At 36.9% G+C, this 19,740-nt stretch overlaps 1 protein-coding gene across 1 annotated transcript in view; it reads left to right on the top strand.

Annotated features, from left to right (window-relative positions):
- BAZ1A (bromodomain adjacent to zinc finger domain 1A) overlaps window positions 1-19,740 on the top strand; it is a 118,881-nt gene that overhangs the window by 35,459 nt on the left and 63,682 nt on the right. Inside the window, exon 6 of the mRNA XM_036751188.1 lies at window positions 4,606-4,693. Within this exon, the coding sequence (XP_036607083.1) occupies window positions 4,606-4,693 (88 nt within the window). The remainder of the gene's footprint in view (window positions 1-4,605; window positions 4,694-19,740) is intronic.

Genomic DNA, 19,740 nt, shown 5'->3' with positions numbered 1-19,740 from the left:
CAAACTGAAAAGCAGATTACTTAGGAAAGAACTCCATATTTGATGATAACTAGTGAGAAAATTTGAAATCAGTTTGGTACAAATTAACCTCAGGCCAGTACCTGGCACTATATTCAACAATTCTACGTGGATTGGTGACCTTATTTTTAAACATCATAATATAAAAAAGAAGCAGATCATATGCATCTTAATAGTCCTGGGTATGAGATATATTCTTAACCAAACAAGCAAATACGAAAGATAGAATAGATAACTCTTCTTTATAAAAGGACGATAAATTAATAACTTGCAAAGCTTCTACAGAAACAAAATTAATATACCTAGAATAAGGGAATTGATTGAAAGGGGGAAAAAAACCTATCATCCAATTCTGTACCAATTGTTTATGTATTTGGGGTAACAAAATCACATACTCTCTCACCTTCCCTAACATATATAAATGCACATGTACATATGAATGTGTGTATATAATACGCATGTATGCATATCTATATATCTGTATGTATGTATAAAACTAAAAGCAAAACCAAAAGCTCTTTCAAAATAGATAAGAAGTATCAGATACTAGCTGTGTCCCTCCGCAAGTCACTTAACCCCAATTGCTTCCAAAACCAAAAAAAGGTTAAAAAGTCAAAGGACATGAACCAATAGTTCTCAAAAGAGGTGGAAATTGATGTGAAAATATGCTCCAAATTACTAATAAGAAAAGTGTAAATCAAAACAACTTCACCTCATATGCTGCAAATTTGAAAAGATAACTAAAGTTGGGAGTAATCAGTATTGGAGGGGTTGTGGGATGGTAGGCATTCAATATAGCTTCTGGGAAAAACAGACATTATTGGTGGGGCTGTGAATAAGAAAAACCTCTTTGGAAAGCAATTTGGAATCATGCAGATAAAATGACTAAAATGTCCATATACTTTGACCGGGAAAGTCCATTAACGGACTTATACTTCAGGCCATCAATAGTAAGAAAGCCCCCATATATACCAAAATATTTATAGAAGTACTTTTTGTGCTAGCAAATAATTGGAAACGTAATTGGGGAATTGCTAACATATATCTATATATAGGGTACATGAGTGTAATAGAATATTATTGTGTTGTTAGAGATGATAAATATAGTGAATATAGAAAAGCATGTAAAGATCTCTGTAAATTTAAGCAGAATGAAGTAGAGCCCAGAAAATGATACCCTTAATGACTACAACAATGGAATGAAAAAAAATTATAAAAGCAGAAGTGAATGTTGAAACATTATAAAAATAAAAAAACAAAAATGGCTTGAAAAAAGAAATGAGAGGACACTCACCTCACTCCTTTAAACAGAGCCTGGAGGTCCACAAATGTTGCACCTTGAAATATTATCAGACTTTTATAGTCTTTCACTACAGTTATGCTGATCTCCCTCTCTTCATATTATTCTCCCCCCTCTTCCCCAATCCCTTTTTCTCCCACCCTCCCCTGTCCTTTGGTTTTTAAAAAAACAAAGCATCCTATGGGTGAGGACTGGGGATGGGAATATCGCAAGAAATTATGGTGATATTTTTTAAAAAGACATAAATTATCCTCCACTCCTTCTTTCTTTCTTTTTTTTTTTTTTTTGAATTTTTTTTTTTAATAAATTTCTTTATTTTTAGTTTACCACGCTCTTTCTTTCTTTTTAAAGTAGTAGATAGATTGCAGTCTGCATCTTGGATGGCACTCCTGAGTAAATGAGGTCACCAGTCTATAAAAGAGTAGGGCCCTTTGATAAGAGTCAGTCACGGTTTACATTATGGAGAAATAGAATTTGAAATTAAAAATTGCAGTTATTCCAAAGGATATAGAATTCTAGAAACCTTAAAAGAATATATTTTCATTGGAGGACAAGGATGTTTTGTCTTTTTGTTCCACTATACATACCTTATCATTTGGCTTTCCATTGTAATGTTATGTATGCATTTGAGTTACACATTTATTTTTCATTCTTCCCAAAACTTTCTGGAATTTATCTTCTTAAATGAAAAGATGCACAAAAGATAATACAATTTTGGTCATTGGGCTGATCCTATAAAGTTTATTGGTTAATATATCCATGTGAAGTTTTATTTTTCAACTTCTGTAAAGATTTGAACTGTATAATTTTGATCTTTAAAACTCATAGATGTACACTTTGAAGTGTTTTTATAACTAAGATTTAGTCTGTCATATTTTGAATTAAACTAGTTTTAAATAAAGGAACTTTTCACAGAGACATTAGGGAATTGGTTATCTACTTAAAAATTAGTCTTTTTTAAAAATTAGCACCTTTTCAAAAAATCTTAAATTATTAGTATGATTAAAAACATTTTCTGAAGACTACTAGAAAAAGCTACTATTAACATGGAAGAATATTACTTCCAACACTATACAATTTTGGAATGGAATGGACAATTGCCAGTCTTCACTTGATGAAGAACAAATGTACATTGTTTGAATGTATTGTGACTTGCTTTGTCTGGATATGAGTCCCTTTCATCAGTTAAACATACATTTTATCTGTCATCGTAACTGGATTGTGGACTCCATTGTTGGGCTAAGAATTGGTAAAAATTTATTCTCAAATGCAGTGTTTAATAAAATTATTCTTTTAAACACACTACAAAGAAATACATTAGTATTTTGGTCTTTAAAATTCTTGCATGTTATTTAAAATGACAATTCTAAAACTCCCTCCTTTTGTTGTTCATTTGTGTAGTTCTTCGTGACCCTGTCGACCATACAAAGCCAAAACCATGGGGTTTTCTTGGCAAAGATAATGAATTGGTTTGTCATTTCTTTCTTCAGTGGATTAAGGCAAACTAAGTGTCTGAGGTCAGATTTGACTGACTCCAGACCCAGCTCCACTGACCCATCTAGATGGCTCCCTTTACATAATCGTTTAATCAAACTTTGCCTTCAGAGGCATCTTCTTGGTTCCTTTTTAGTTCAGATGTTTATACTGGGTTTAGAATAAAGACAACATCTAATACATATTAGTTATGCTTTATATTTTTTATAAATATGGAAGTATGGCGAAAGCTTACATAGCAAAACCAGCTTTTCTGAAAACTTCGGGAAGACCGATAAGTTTTTTCTCCCAGTACTGTCCCTTTGATTTCTAAAGTTTCCCACAGGGCTTCTCCTGGTTGTCTTTTACATTCCCTACATATGGATAAAAGGAGCAGAACCATATGGATGGTCCTAGTTGGCTAAATACAGTTCTGATATTATTTAATCAGTGCTGTCTGATTACTCAAATTCGAGTAGTTGACAACTTCATACTAGAATCCTCTGATCTATTATTTGCTATGCCATGCACTTTGTATTTCTTTTTTTTAAGCTGCTGTATCATAATTTCAGTTGCCTCAGTGGTATAGATTCTAAATGAAGACTTAGAATTTTGTGACTTCTTCATCTCCACTACCTAAATCAAGAAGTCTAAAGCTTTCCCAGTCTGGTTTGATTTTAAGCAGTCTCTGAAATAGATCTGGTGAAAATATTAACATTGTGCTTCATTCTAGAAAGCCATTAATTGACATTCTAGCCATAAACCAGCTGAAAACAAATGACGCAGAAGAGTGATATGGTTAAAATATATTTTCAGGAGAGGTAGGGCTCCATAGGGGACCCTTCTTCCAGTGTCTATCCATGTATTCTTTGCCACCCACAGGGAGACCAGGGTGAAGCATAGCCGGCCAGGAACAACATCATTAGAAGCCCAGTCCTGCTGAGGAAGTGAGGTGCCATGGTGGCTTTTTCCTCCAAAATTAGTTTCATTGCTTGTAGAATAGTATTGTATTAGTTCTATTGTTGTCTTTATAGTATTGAGACTTTTGATTGGTATTTTTAGGCTTCTAAAGTAGACCTATTCGTTATAAAACATGTTGTTGGCTCTTTAAGAGAATTAGAATGTATATTTAGATAAAACCCTGGACTTGGACTTAGAAGACCTGGGTTCTGATCTTAACCTCTGACGTTTATTTATTAGTTATGTGATTATGACCTAACATCTTACAACATTCATTTCCCCATCTGTAAAAATTAGAATAAATGCTCACATCACAGGGTCATTGTAAGGACGAGGAAAGGCAAAAGGGAATAAACATTTTTACATTGTGCTTGCTAAGTGCTTTATAAATCTCATTTGATCCTCACAACAATCTTACAAGGTAGGTGTTGTTATCGTCTTCATTTTATAGTTGAGGAAGCTGAAGCAAACAGGTTAAGTGACTTGTCTAAGTGTCAGATATCTAATAAGTATCTGAGGCTGGAACCAAACTCACATTTTCCTAATACTGACTCTGGGCCTAGTGCTCTGGCCACTCCTCCACCTAGCTGCCTAGGAAAAGCACTTTACAAACCTTTAAGCGTTGTACAAATGGGAATAATTATTAGTAATATGTGTTTGCCATGGAATTCTTAGTACAGTTATTATTCCAAATGGTACTTAAATATTCTAGGATTATTTTGAGGAAGCTTTGTAGAAATGGCATTGTGAGAACTTTACTTTTTTTGATTTTTAGTCATAAAAGGCAAATATCAAAGTTTTAGATTTAACTCTTTGGTGTACTAATAATTTCTCCCCTCTTTCCCCTAATGTAGCCGGCGGAAACATCTCTTTTCTCGTGATAGACTAAAGCTTTTTCTGAAGCAACATTGTGAACCACATGATGGAGTCATTAAAATTAAGGTAATTAGAGTGGTAAAATTACTTGTCGGTTAGGAAGAGAAATGAGCAGTATATCATTGTAGAAAAAATACTCTTATTTGGCAGACATGTTAGTACTTTTTTTAAATACTAGCAATTAAGACAAAAATACTTTCTGTTTCAGTAGTTGATGTAGTATAAGATTTTTGAAGAATCCAGTTGTTCATTGTCCTTCTGTCATACAATTTAAATCTGTAATTGCCTAATTACAGAACGATGACCAGTTATTTATTTGTAATTATAATAGCAAAAAATGTAGCCAGTTAGAAAAATATCTCTCTCTGTGAAAACACACAAGACACTTTACTGTATTAGTGACTTAGGTTAGGTACCTTGGATTGCAAAGCAGTTTTATTTTCTTAAACTTGAATACAGTCAAGGACATCTTATATTACAATCTAGAAACAAAAATTAGTCATGCAATGTCTTTTAGTGTATCAAGCATTTATTAGTTGTTAACTATATGTCAGGCACTGTGTTATGTCAAGGGGATACAAAGAAAGGTAATAACACAGTCTCTACCTTTGAGGAACTCTTATTTTATAATGGGAGAGATACGCAAATGACCAACCATAAACATTAAAGATGTACTCATTGGAGATGGAAGGTAATTTCAGAGGGAAGGCACTATAGTGGAGAATACTGGGAAAGGCCTTCTACAGAAAGTGGGATTTGGGCTGAGTTTTGAAGGAAACCAGAAATGCCAGAGGTGGAGGTGGGAAGAGGGAGCATTCTGGGTGTTTAAAAAGCTTACAGTTGGGAGGAATGTTGTGTTCAAAGACATGCAAATGTTGGCTAATTGCGGAGCACATGGAAATGGAGAGTAAAGTATAAGAAGACTGGAAAGATAGAAAGAGACCAGGTTGTGTTGGGGTTTAAATTCCAAACAAAGCATTTTATCTTTGTACTGGATATAATAGGGAGACAGTTGCTTTCTGCTGTTCCTAACTTACCATGCTCATACTTAAATTCAGAGTAGGATTAGGGATTGAGCAGAAATGTGTATGTTAACCTGCATTGGAAGAGAGTGCATGGAACCAGCTTGCCATGGAGTAATAATTTTTCCATTTTTTAAAAAAAAGAATGACATTAAATAATTTTGATTAAGAGATGTATTACAAGGCATTCTTATTGTCTGCCATTTTTTCTACTCTTGGATTTCAATGAGCATCTGTTTGGCCTAGAATTTCCTCAACAGATTTATACCGTTCCTACTTTTTAGAAGCCTAGGGAGATTGTTTTTTACTACTGCCCTGTTTTCCCAGAGTATTTTGTTTCTTTCTGAGGATCTACATTGACCTATCGTGTTTCAGCCTCACCCAGAGAAATCTCTTGAAGGGAATAAAGGTCTATAAATTTAATTTGAAGTCATTTAAATTCCTCTTGGCTTCTCCCAGAAGATACTGAATTAGTACCAAAAGGGTTTGACAGAAATTGGACTAATCTGGAGAATGCTTTATATGAATAAGGGGATATTTTAATGACTTAACTGAGACAGTGGCAACAGATAATTTCTTTGAATACCTATGAAATATATACACATATATATATACATATATACACACACACATATGTACACACATGCACATGTGTATATATATATATAAAATTTCTGAATAATTCAGCCTGACAAAAAAATTCTTCTGATTTGATCACATTGATTAGTATGTATGTGGAAGTGACAATCTCTCAACTTTTTCTGAAAATGTTTATTACTTCACCTTTCCATTTACATATTAGATATTGGTTTCTTTTAAAGACCATGAATGAAAATGCTGAAATTTATCTTCTGTTGTTTGTAGTGTTTCTGTTATGTTAGTATATCATAACATATTAATTCTCAGTCCTTCCCAAGTTTTATTTTGTTTAGTTGGGACAGTCTGAGGGAGCAAATAATGAGGCTTGATAACTGCTGGTTCTGATACAGGTTCTCATACAGTTGTCTATGGTAGTAAAATAGAGGGATTTGCTGAGATAATGGCTCCTGAGTGAGCAGCAACCCACTTGTGTGTGTGTGTGTGTGTGTGTGTGTGTGTGTGTGTGTGTGTGTCAGTGTCACTCCTCTACCTAAGTGTCAGACACAGGGCTACAATGGCCTGAACTGGATTAAAATATAATTGGGAAAATTTAACAAATTCATGTACAGTAGAACATAAAACATGCTAATATGTAGCTTTCTAAGTTAATGTGCAACCTACAGGGGTTTTTTTGTGTGTCCCTTTTCTGCTTGAGTTCCCACAGCACGCATTAGATCATTATTGGCTGAACTTCTTAAAAATTGTTTATGGGCTTTATTTTAGCAGTTATACTGTAACTACCCCAAAATAATGTGTAGAAGAATATAGTGAAAGATTATTGGATTTGGAATTAAGAGAACCTGTGTTTTTAATCCTAGCTTTGCCAGTTAATTACCTATGTGACCCTGGGAAAGACTTTCAGTCTTTATGGACTTAGCTGTAAAATGCAAAGGTTAGAGGAAATGATCTTGTAAGGTCCCTTCTACCTCTAAATCCTATCACCTGTATTCTTGTTTAAGTAATATTGCCATTTTTCTCCTTATTTGCAGAGCAGAGATGACTGTTATGTTTTAAGCTTAAATGCCTCAGTGACTAATTGTTTCCTGGCTCAGGTTATAAGATTAAGTCCCTTTTCCAAATTCTCTTTATTGATTACCCAGGGGAATCTTTTCCTCAGAAATTACATCATTACAGGTTTTACTGTTAAAATTACTTTATGCACATAGTAGCAATAATAGTTTCTACAAAAAGTGAAAGAAGAGGGCTATTCTTGTCTCAACAGTATTATAGCTTGCTAGCATTTGCCAATTATTTTCTTATTTAGTGACCTTTTGTGGCTTAAGTAGGAGAATGTAATTTAAGTTTTTTTAGAGGTGATTAATAATTTTTTAATATTTAAAGATCAAATGTTTTTATTTTTAGCATTCTTTTCTTTTTAAATTTTGAGTTTAAAATTCTCTCCCTCCTTCCCCTGCCCTCCCCTACCCACTGAGAAGGCAGGCAGTATGATGTGAAATCATGCAAAACATATTTCTATATTAGCTATTTTTTTTGAAAAGCAAGAAAAATAGTGAGGAAATTATACTTCAGTTGCATTCAGAATTTATCAGTTCTCTCTCTAGAGATGGATAGCATTTTTTTTTTCATCATGAGTCTTTTGGAGTTGTCTTGGACTATTCTATTGATCAGAGTAGCCAAGTCTTTCACAGTTGACTATCGTTACAACATTGCTATTACTGTGCACAGTGATCTCCCAGTCCTTCTCACTTCATTTTGCACAAGCTCATATAGGTTCTGCTCTGTTTTTCTGAAACCATCCCTCTTATTTCCCACAGCACAGTAGTACTCCATCGTAATCATATGCTACAACTTGTTCAGCCATTACTCAGTTGATGAGCAACTCCTTAATTTCTAATTTGTTGCCACTATAAAAAAAGAAAAACTGCTATAAATATTTTTGTATATATAAGTCCTTTTTCTTTTTCTTTGATCTATTTGTAATATAGACCTAGCAATGTTGTTTCTGGGTCAAAGGGTATGCACAATTTTATAGCCTTTTGGGCCTAGTTCATTAGTGTACCTGTTATCCTCTCCAGTATTTGTCATTTCTGATAGGTATAATGTAGTACTTCAGAGTTATTTTAATTTGCCTTTTTTAAATAAATAGCGATTTAATGTCCTTCCTTTTATTATAACCTCCCCCCCACTCCTTTCTCTTATTTTCTTACCCTCTTATTTCCCTCTTAGGCAAATGACATTTCTGTATACAGCTGAATATGTGTGTGTGTGTGCACATGTGTGTGTACACACACGCGCGCGCGCACACACACACACACACTTTCCTCTTTGAACCAATTCCAGTGAGAGTGAGTTTCAAGCATTGGCCAACATTTTCTCTCCTCCCCTGCCCTGCCATTTTCCTCTCCACTATAAAAGCTCTTCCTCTTGTGCCTTTTTTATGTGAGAGAATTTTCCTAATTCTACTTCTCCCATCCCCTTTCTCCCAGGGCATCTCTCTTTCTCATCCCTTCATTTTTTGGGGGGCGGGGAAAATCATTCCAGTGTAATCAACTCAAATTCATGCCCTCCGTCTGCGTAAACTCCTGTTAGGTTCCCTAATAATGGTAAAGTTCTTAAGAGTTACATGTATCATCATCTTATATAGGAATGTAAACAGTTTACTTTATTGAAACCCTTATGAATACTCATTCATGTTTATCTTTTTATGCTTCGAATCTTGTGTTTGAATGTCAAATTTTCTATTCTTAGCTCTAGCCTTTTCATTGGGAATGCTCGAGGATCCTTTATTAAATGTCCATTCTCCCCCCCCCCCCAAAAAAAAGATTATACTCAGTTTTGCTGGGTAAATTGTTCTTGGTTGTAATCCTAGCTCCTCTGCCTTCCAGAATATCATATTCCAAGCCCCTCTCTCCTTTAATCTGGAAGCTGCTAAGTCTTACCTAATCCTAACTGTAGCTCCACAGTATTTGAATTGTTTCTTTCTGGCTGCTTGCTGTATTTTTTCCTTGACTTGGGAGCTCTGGATTATGGCTCTAATATTCCTTGGAGTTTTCATTCAGAAATCTCAAGAGGTAGTCAGTGGATTCTTTCAATTTCTATTTTATCTTATAAGTGTTAGATATCAGAATAGCTTTCTTTGATAATTTCTTGAAATATGACGTCTAGGCTCTTTATTTGAGCATAGTTTTCAAGTAGTTCAGTAATTCTTAAATTATCTCTCCTTGATCTTTTTTCAAGGTTGGTTGTTTTTCCAATGATAGGTTTCACTTTTTCTTCTATTTTTTTTCATTCTTTTGTTTTATTGTTTCTTGATTTCTCATGGAGTCATTCCACTTGCCCAATTCCAGTTTTTAAGGAATTTTTTCTACAGTGAGATTTTGTACCTTTTCTCCCCTTTGGCCAGTCTTTTCTTTGGTAAATTTTTGTGCCCCTTTTACCATTCATCTAATTCTATTTCTTAAGGTTTTTTTCTTCAGTATTTTTGTGCCTTTTTTTCCAAGATGTTAAATTCTTTTTTTTCTTTTTTTTTTTGTAATTTTACATGACTCTCATTTCTTTTCCCAGTTTTTCATCTACCATTCTTATCTCTTTAATTCTTTCAGGAATTCTTGTTGGGCTTGGGTCCAACTAGTATTTTTCTTTGGGGCTTTATTTGTATTTTTTTCACATTGTTGTCTTCTCCTGGGTTTATGTCTTGGTCTTTCCTGCTACTGTAGTAACTTTTTATGATCAAATTCTTGTTTTTGTTGTTTGCTCATTTTTCCAGCCTATTTCTTGACCTTGAATTCTGTTAAAGTTGGTCTTTGCTCACTTTGGGATGGAGACCCACAGTCCCAAGCTTCAGGTTTTTCATGCTACTGTTTTCAGAGCCTAGTTCTAGGAGTCTGCAAGTTTTTGGTGCTTCCAAGGAGATCCTAGGAGAAATGTGGTTATTCCTCTCCTGGTCTACATTTTGACCCTTACACAGAAAGGGCCTCTGGCCCCCTGCAGCCACAAGCTCAAGGGATCCTCTTTGCCTTGAAACTGTGACCCAGAACTACTTACGGGCAATAGAGTTGTCAGTCTTTGACAGCTGTACCCAGTCCTAGCAAGGGGTCCCCCATACTCTCTTTCTCACTACTTGTCCAACCCCCTTACCATCAAGCTGCTACTGCTATCACTGCTACTGCCACTGCATGTGTGAGCTCTGGATAGGCTGCTACTCCAATGTCACAGACTTTTCCTGATAGCCTCCTAAATTTTCTTAGGCCAGGAAAATGTCTCACCCCGACCTTTTGCTCATGTTTTCAGACTTTTTCAATGCATTTATTAGTTGTGCTGATTCTTTTTCTCTTTTTCTTTATTCTTTAAAAAATACCATTTGTTATATAGGATGGCTCTCTGAGAGGGGATGGGGAAGACATTGGGAAAAACTGATGATGTAAAAACCAAAAGACATCAATAACAACTTATTTAGAAAAATGAGAATGGCAGATTCCATCTGCAGACATTAAGAGAATAGATAAGGATCTGTTTTGTGAGGTATAGGAACCTTTTATTTCATTGGTACAGAGAACTCCTTTGCATGGAAACTGTCTACCAATACAGACTGGTACCTTCTTTACAATCTTAAATAAAAAACTTACCTAGAACACCGAGAGAATAAATGACTTGTCCAGCATCACATGGTCATCATACAACAGAAGTGATACTTGAATTCATATCTTCCCTAAAAAAAGGCTAACTCTTTATCAGCTATACTACAATGACTTTCTTTTAGCTTTGTTAATACAATTAGGCTATAATTGCCTATTTCCTGACCATGCTATTCTTATTCTTGGAATCCCGCCCCCAAAAATAGAACATTTTTTACCTGTGGAAACTTGAACAAAACAATTAGAATTATAAGCTTTAGGACTTCTGGGGGTGGAGCCAAGATGGTGGCTGGAAAGCAGGGATGTGAGCTCCCGACCACGTCCCTCTAAAAACCTGTAAAAAATGGCTCTGAACAAATTCTAGAATTGCAGAACCCACAAAATAGCAGAGGGAAGCAGGGATCCAGGCGAGGACAGCCTGGATGGTCGCTGGATGAGGTCTGTCACGCACAGAGTGGAGGGGAGCAGAGCTCAGCGTGGGAGGCAGCAGGACCAACCAGACCAGGAGCTGGGCACAACAGGCCCTAGCACCCTGAATCAGCAAGCTGTGGCAGTTACCAGACTTCTCAACCCACAAACACCAAAGACAACAGAGAAGGTTAGTGGGAAAAGCTGCAGGGGACGGGGGACAGAGTGACAGAGTTTTCGGTTCGACCACTGCCCCAGAGGCAGCGGGGGAGGTGCAGCTACAACTGCAGTTACTTCGGACCCCAGGCCCACGTGGTGGGAGGAATTAAGTGGCGGATCAGAGCAGGAGTGCAGAGCCTGCTGAAGATTTGAGTCAGGTCCGGGTTGGTGGTTCTTGAGGAAGGAGGAGTGCTGGGGTGGCAGAGCTGGCTATATAGAAATAGCTCTGAAATCAACGGCGTATCCCCTCAAGCTTGGAACAAAGTACTCTTTGCTCTACAAGCAGTCGTACCCCGACGAAAAACTCAAGGGTCAGGTAAGTTGGCTGGGAACATGGCCAGGCAGCGAAAACGCACCCAGATTCAGTCTCAGACTTTGGGATCTTTGGTGACAAAGAAGACCAAAACATATGGTCTGAAGAAGTCAACAAAGTCCAAGAGCCTACACCAAAAGCCTCCAAGAAAAACATGGAACTGGTCTCAGGCCATGGAACAGCTCAAAAAGGAGTTGGAAAAGCAAGTTAGAGAAGTAGAGGAAAAATCGGGACGAGAAATGAGAATGATGCAAGAAAACCATGAAAAACAAGTCAATGACTTGCTAAAGGAGACCCAAAAAAATACTGAAAAAAAAATATTGAAGAAAAAGAATTATAAGCTTTATAGTAAAAATTTTATGGTGTAAAGATGAATTAAAATTATCTTCAAGACATAATCCTAGCTTACATATTTAACTTAAAATACTGTACTAGAGATGACTGCCTCATTTTGAGTAATTGATAGTTTTAGGATCTGATTTCTAGTCTTTCAGAGTTCAGAAATATGCAATAGCAAACATGCAAAATAATGATTTGTGAACTGGAATATAATTTATTCATTTACAGTGGAAGATGAATTGGTACCTTGGAAGATAGTTTGTACAAGACTTTTCCCCCTGGTGGTTATATTCATTTTAGAACACCAAGTCATAAAATCAGAAGATTTCTTGATTAGTATAGCACTAAGGCAAAGGGAGTTGAACTAGAGATTTTTTATTAAGCTAGGAATTTCCCTTCTGTACAATATGGCAGAAATATAGCCCTTAACAAACGTGTCAGTCATCTGGGATTAGAATGCTTCCTTTGGACATAGCTGAGTAAATACTAGTTCATATGAATTAACATTTATTTGGTGATGTGGTGTAGTGGATATAGAGCATGTCTTAGAATTAGAATAATCTTGTACATGGCACTTATGACACTTATCCTCTCAATGCTCCACATACTTTGCAGAGATAGTGCCAATCTGCATTGGTAGAGGAAGTTCTTTCTTGTTCCCTGCACCGATGAAATCACAGGTCTGGCAAAGAAAAATAAAATAAACTCTGTAATTTGTTTGTATTTGCTCTGAAGTTCAGGGTGCTGGCTTATCCCCCTGAACTAAGTGAATGATTTTTGTGTGCTGGATTAAAGTAAGATTGTTAACCACTTAATGTTGCTTTCCTTAGTAAAGCACATCCAAAGAACCTGGGCTTGCAGCGTTCTGTGAGCTGGTTGTTGTTGGTTTTACACCCCCACAGCAGCTACTAGCTGAATTGTTACAACATAGACTAAGAATGTTATTAGACTGTCTGCTCCTAGAGGGCAAGAACATAGTCATTTTTTATCTATGTGTACCTACTGCCTACGATACAAACATCAACAGACAGACCTTGTCTGATTCAAATCTCAATACATAATTACCAGAGTTCAACAAAATCCAAACATCCGGATTTACAAGCTGGAGGGCTCTTAGCTACAGCTGCCCACAGTCTCCATATCAGCGCACCACCAAGAGTGAGAGCCCTAAGCAAATAGCTCTGTCTTCTCTTTTTATGCACTCTTTAGCCATTATCAAACACCATCTGAGCGACCAGAACTTAAACTATTACTGTTGGCTCTGGAGTTAGCACCTCCGCGCCCCACCTTAGTTACCTTATTTAATCAAGGAGATAAAGGCCAAAACTCTTCAAGGGCACTTGGTTAAGTGCTAAGAGCGCATCTTGATTGCCAATACAGTCTGCGAACATCAGCTCTGTGTGTGTGTGTGTGTGTGTGTGTGTGTGTGTGTGTGTGTGTGTGTGTAGAGAGAGAGAGAAGAGAAGAGAGATGACAGCAAGTCAGGAAGACTTTATCTTCGTGAGTTGTGTAACCCTGGTCAAGTCACTTAACCCTGTTTGCCTCACTTTCTGAATATGTAAAATGAGCTCAAGAAGGAAATGGCAAACCTCTCCAACATCTTTGCCATAGAGTCATGAAGAGTTGGACATGTCTGAAATGACTGAATAGCAACAATATATATCTATATATATATATATGTCCTTATCTTCTATCTGCAGTACCAATGGGAGATTAAGTCACGGAACTTATAGTTCATTAGGAGGATAAGATCCTAACACAGATCACCATAGATCATAGTATTACTTACCTAAGTACCTTATGACGTGCTTCTTTTAAAGCTTCATTTAGATTGGTGTCTCCCAGAGGGAGTTTTTGAAGATATTCTAGTTAGTCCCTTAATGAATTTGTGGAAGACATTTTCCCCAAAGTTCATGAGGTCAACTTTTTTTTTTTTTTTTTTTTTTTTTTTTTTTGCTGAATTTGGTATTACACTCAAGCTGTTAGCATAGGCTCTATATAGTTGGAGCTTAATAAATGTTATAGAATTGACCCCTTATGTATACAAACTATTGCTTAGAGTTTATTCTGCAGCTGGATAATCCCCTTTTTATTTTATGTTGATTCTCATTAGCTTTGGTGTCAGAGGGAAATAAGTTTGCTGCTTTTAGAGCCTGCGTGCCTGTCACCTGCAACTTTTTCATATAATTATTATTAAATATTAATTGTGGCTTAAAACAGGTTCTTCCCTCTTTTTTGTGCTGTGGCAGTCTGGTGAAGTCTATGGACACCTTCTTAGAATTATGTTTTTAAATGCCTAAAATAAAATACATAAGATTATTAAGGAAGTCAGTCATATTGAAATACAGCATTGAAAGTTTCCAACAAAAAAACAGATTAATGAATCTGTGTCAAGAATACCTGGCCTACAGTGTTCTCCTGCTCCTACTCATTTTCACTTTCACTTCATGGAAGTCTTTCCAAGTTTTTCTTAAATCTGCCTGCTCACCATTTCTTAACAGCACGATATTATTCCATTACACTCATGTACCACAACTTTGTTCAGCTATTCCCCAATTGATGGGTATCCCCAGTTTCCATTTATTTGCTACCACTAAAAGAGCTGCTATAAATATATTTGTACATGTGGGTCCTTTTCCCTTTTTTATGATCTCTTCGGGATGCAGACCTAGTAGTGGTATTGCTAGGTTAAAGGGTATGTACAGTTTGACTGCCCTTCGAGCATAACTCCAAATTGCTCTCCAAGAATGGTTGGATCAGTTTGCAGCTCCCACCAGCAGTGCATTAGTGTCCCAGTTTTCCCACATCTTCTCCATTATTTAGCATTTTCTTATTTTATCATGCTAGCCAATCTGATAAATGGTGTGATACCTCAGAGTTGTTTTGATTTGCATTTCTCTAATCAATAGTGATTGAGAGCATTTTTTCATATGACTATAGATAGCTTTGATTTCTTCCTCTGAAAACTGCCGGTTCATATCCTTTGACCATTTATCAATTGGGGAATGATTTGTATTCTTATAAATTTGACTCAGTTCTCTATGTATTTGAGAAATAAGACCTTTATCAGAGATACTTCCTATAAAAATTGTTTCCCGGCTTTCTGCTTTCCATTTAATCTTGGCTGCAATGGTTTTGTTTGTGCAAAACTTTTTAATTTAATGCAGTCAAAATTATCCATTTTTCATCCCATAATGCTGTGGCTTGTTCATTCATGAATTCTTCCCTTCTTTGTAAGATGTGACAGGTAAAATTTTCTGTGCTCCCCCTAATTACTTATATTATCCTTTAGATCCAAATCATGTAGCTATTTTGACCTTATCTTAGCATGCAATGGAAGATGTTGCTCTATAACTACTTTCTGACAAACTGCTTTCCAACTTTTTCAGCAATTTTTGTCAAGTAGTGAGTTCTTGTCCAAAAAGCTTAGATCTTTGTGTTTATCAAACACTAGATTCCTATAGTCATTTACTGCCGTACTGTGTACCTAATCTATTCCATCAATCCACCGCTCTATTTCTTAGGCAGTTCCAGATTGTTTGAGTGATTACAGTTTTATTATAATACATTTCGAGATCTGCTACTGCTAGGTGACCTTCCGTCACATTTTTCTTCCACCAATTCCCTTGATACTCATGACTTTTTATTCTTCCAGATGAATTTTGTTGTTACTTTTTTTTCTACCTCTACAAAATGATTCTTTGGTAGTTGGCAATGGCATTGAGTAAATAAATTAATTTAGGTAGAATTGTCATTTTTATTATATTGGCTTGGCCTGCCCATGAGCAATTAAAATACTTTTCCAAATGTTTAGACCTGACTATGTGAAAAGTGTTTTATAATTGTGTTCACATAATTCTTGGATTTGTCTTGGCAGGTAGACTCCCAAGTATTTTATATTGTCTACATTTATTTTAAGTGGAATTTCTCTCTTCCTGCTAGACTTTGGTGGTAATATATAGGAATGCCAATAATTAGTGTGGTTTTATTTATATCCTGCAACTTTAGTTGTTAATTATTTCAAGTAGTTTTTTAGTTTATCCTCTAGGATTCTTTAAGTATACCTCATGTCATCTGCAAAAAGTGACAGTTTTCTTTCCTCATTGCCTATACTGATTCCTTCTACTTACTTTTCTCCTATTGCCATAACTAACATTTTTAGTATAATATTGAATAATAGTGGTAATAATGTACATTCTTGTGTCATGAAACAGGTGATCTTATTGGGAAGGCTTCTAGCTTATCCCTATTACAGATAGCACTTGCTGATGGTTTAAGATAGATTACTTATCATTTTAAGGAGAGCTCCATTTCTTCCCATGCTCTCTATTGTTTTTAATAGGAATGGGTGCTGTATTTTGTCAAAAGCTTTTGTCTGTATCTAGATAATCATGATTTCTGTTGGTTTTGTTATTGATATGATCAGTTATACTGATAGTTTTCCTAATAATGAACCCACTCTGCATTCCTGGTATAAATCCCACCTGGTGATAGTGTGATCCTGTTGATATATTGCTATAATCTCTTTACTAGTATTTAAATTTTTTGCATCAATCTTCATTATGGAAATTGGTCTATAGTTTTCTTTCTTTGTTTTCACTATTCCTTGTTTAGGTATCAGCACCATATTTGTGTCATAAAAGGAATTTGGTAGGGTTCCATCTTTGCTTCTTTTTCCAAATATTTTATATAGTATTAGAATTAATTGTTCTTTAAATGTTTGGCAGAATTCACTTGTGTGTCCATCTGGCCCTTGGGATTAATCTGTCTTTTTGTGGCCGTTTATTAAATGTAATTTTTATTGTATCATGATCTGAAAAGGATTTATTTAATGTTTCTGCCTTTCTGCATTTGATTGTGAGGTTTATATGCCCTAACACATGATCAATTTTTGTGTAGATCCTGTGTACTATTGAATAGTGTTTTTGTGGTCAGGACTTGTTTGTTTTGTTTTGCTCATTATCCAGCCTATTTTGTGACCTTTAAAGTTGCCCTCTGCTCTTGGGATACAGGGGTCACTGTCCCAAGCTTATGGGGGGATGGAGGGGCAGGGGGCTCTGATTTGCAGCTGTGCTGAGGTCCCCTAGCCTAGTCTAGTAGGCTTCCTGAGGCCTCTGGGCCTGCCAGGTCTGACCACTAGCCTGCTATGTCGGAGCTGGAGACCCCACTGCTAGCCTGCTGTGCTGCTGGTCTTCTAAGTCAGAACTGGGAGGCCTTGGGGCAGCTAGGTGGCGCAGTGAGTAGAGCACTGGCCCTGGAGTCAGGAGGACCTGGGTTCAAATCCAGCCTCAGACACTTGACACAGTTACTGGCTGTGTGACCTTGGGCAAGTCACTTAACCCCGATTGCCCCTGCAAAAAAAAAAAAAAACAGAACTGGGAGGCCTCTGTTGCTGATCTGTGCTGGGGTTAGAGGCCTTGTGCTGACTTGCCTGAACACTGCCTGCACTGGGTTATGCTCCTCTTTTACCCATGTGAGACCTTTCCTGCAGAACTTCTAAGTTACCTTGGGTTGGGAAATTGTTTTGCCGCATCCTTTTGTGAGTTCTATCACTCTAGAATTTGTTTTGAGGCGTGATTTAAAGTTGTTTTCAAGGGAAATTGGGGAGAGCTCAGATAACTGCCTGCTTTTTCTCTGCCATGTTGGCTCTTCCTCTCTCCTGGTCTACAGGTTTTACCTAATACTACTATGCTGAGCGGGGGTAGCTAGGTGTTGTAGTGGATAGAGTGCTGGCCTTGGAGTCAGAAGGACCCAAGTTCAAATGTAGCCCGAGACACTTACTAGCTGTGTGACGCTCAGCAATTCATTTAACCCTGTTTGCCTTTAGTTCCTCATCTATAAAAATGACCTGGAAAAGAAAATGGCAAACCATTCTGTTATCTTTGCCAAAAAAAAAAAATTCAAATAGGGTCATTAAGAATCTGAAGTGAGTCAACAACAGCAACACTATACTGAATATTGAAAAATACATAGTTCTTTATAGGACTATAGTTCTAGAGCTGGAGGGGATCTCAAGAGACCCAACTTCCTCATTTTACACAAGAAGAAACTAAGACCCAGTGAAATTAAGTGATTCTAAGATAACACAGGAGAAGGGGTTAGGGAAGGAAAAGGAAGAAGCATTTATTAAGTACCTACTGTGTGTCAGGTACTGTACAAAAGCCTTTGTTGACTTTTAGTCTCTGCCCACCTAGGGCCATAAACTGTTGCAGTTTCATGATGTGTTGTGGTAGAACTGTCTCAAAGAATTCAGAGACAGACCGCCTCTAATCCATCTATAGGCATTTGTTGAGATTGACGCCTCTCATGAAGCTGGCTAAGTTCCAGGAGGAACCAACAACTTCGGAGAAAGCAAGATGGACTTTTAGAGGGTAAAGATGCTGATTACACAATCAGAATTTACGTAAGATACAGGAATATGATTAATATTAAAAAGGCAGGAGGACTTTGTTAAGAGATTAGGTAATGGAGGAGGGGTTCCTTCTAAGGTTCCATGGTTAAACATTCTGGTGGTGCTGCCCTCTGATTGGCTAGCTATTGTGGTCCTGTCTGGTAAAGATGGATAGTTAGGTATTGAGGTCCATCCTGTCTTGGGCTAAATGGATGATGTGATTGTGATTGAAAACAAGAACACACCTGTTTCTATGGGAATGGGTTTGGGGGCAGTAGCTAGGTAGAAGTAGTGGCAGGGTTCCCACCACATGGACATGCCTGCTGTTTCTGTGGGAACTAAGAGTTCAGGGACGCACCTGTTCTAGTGAGCAGTGAGACATATTTGAAGAAGTTAGGATATTGTGGGCAGGGGGCGCAGTGAGTGGCTTTGTGTAGTGGGGCCTATAATGAAGTTAGAATATTGGGGCTGGGGGCAGCTCTATTAGGACTCCATCACCTTTTGTACATATAATCCTTTCAACAACCCTGTGAGGTAAGTGCTATTATGATCCTTTTTTTATAGTTAAGGAAACTGAAGCATATACTGGAGTCACTTGTCCAGGCTCTCACAGCTAGCAAGTGTCTGAGGTCAGATTTTAATTCATATCTTCCTGATTCTGTGCCCATGCTTTCTTGGTCCACTGCATTATCAAGCTTCCTCTAACAGACAGTAAATATCAAAAGTGACATTTGAATCGGAGTCCTCTGATCTTGGAGCTTTCTTTCACTTCTTTTCACTGTATCAAACTACCTCTTTCTTCTTTGTTTTTCTGATTACATCTCATCTTCAACCCTTTACTCATCTTAAGCTTCATATAGTCAGTCACCGGATTTAGTCAATTTTACCTCCACAATGTGACCTTTCTGCCTCAGCTATTGTTCTTGTTATCATTTTTCATACAGCCACCTAATTCAGTCCTTCATCACCTTTTTCCTAGATTGTGACAATGTCTAGGCAGCCCCAGATGTTCATCTGCTTCTCAACCCTTTACATTTTCTGCTTGCCACTGTTGCTGTTATTACTACCACCGTGGAACTATGTTATCCTAATTGGCGAAAACTCTTATCTAGTTTGCCCCCAACCAACCCACGTCTTTGTATGGTGGAACTATAATGAGGTCCACATTAACATTGCTTCTGGAAAGG

Source organism: Trichosurus vulpecula, chromosome 3 (genome assembly GCF_011100635.1).
Source record: "Trichosurus vulpecula isolate mTriVul1 chromosome 3, mTriVul1.pri, whole genome shotgun sequence".
Lineage (NCBI taxonomy): Eukaryota > Metazoa > Chordata > Mammalia > Diprotodontia > Phalangeridae > Trichosurus > Trichosurus vulpecula.
This window is presented reverse-complemented; position numbering and strand designations above follow the sequence as displayed.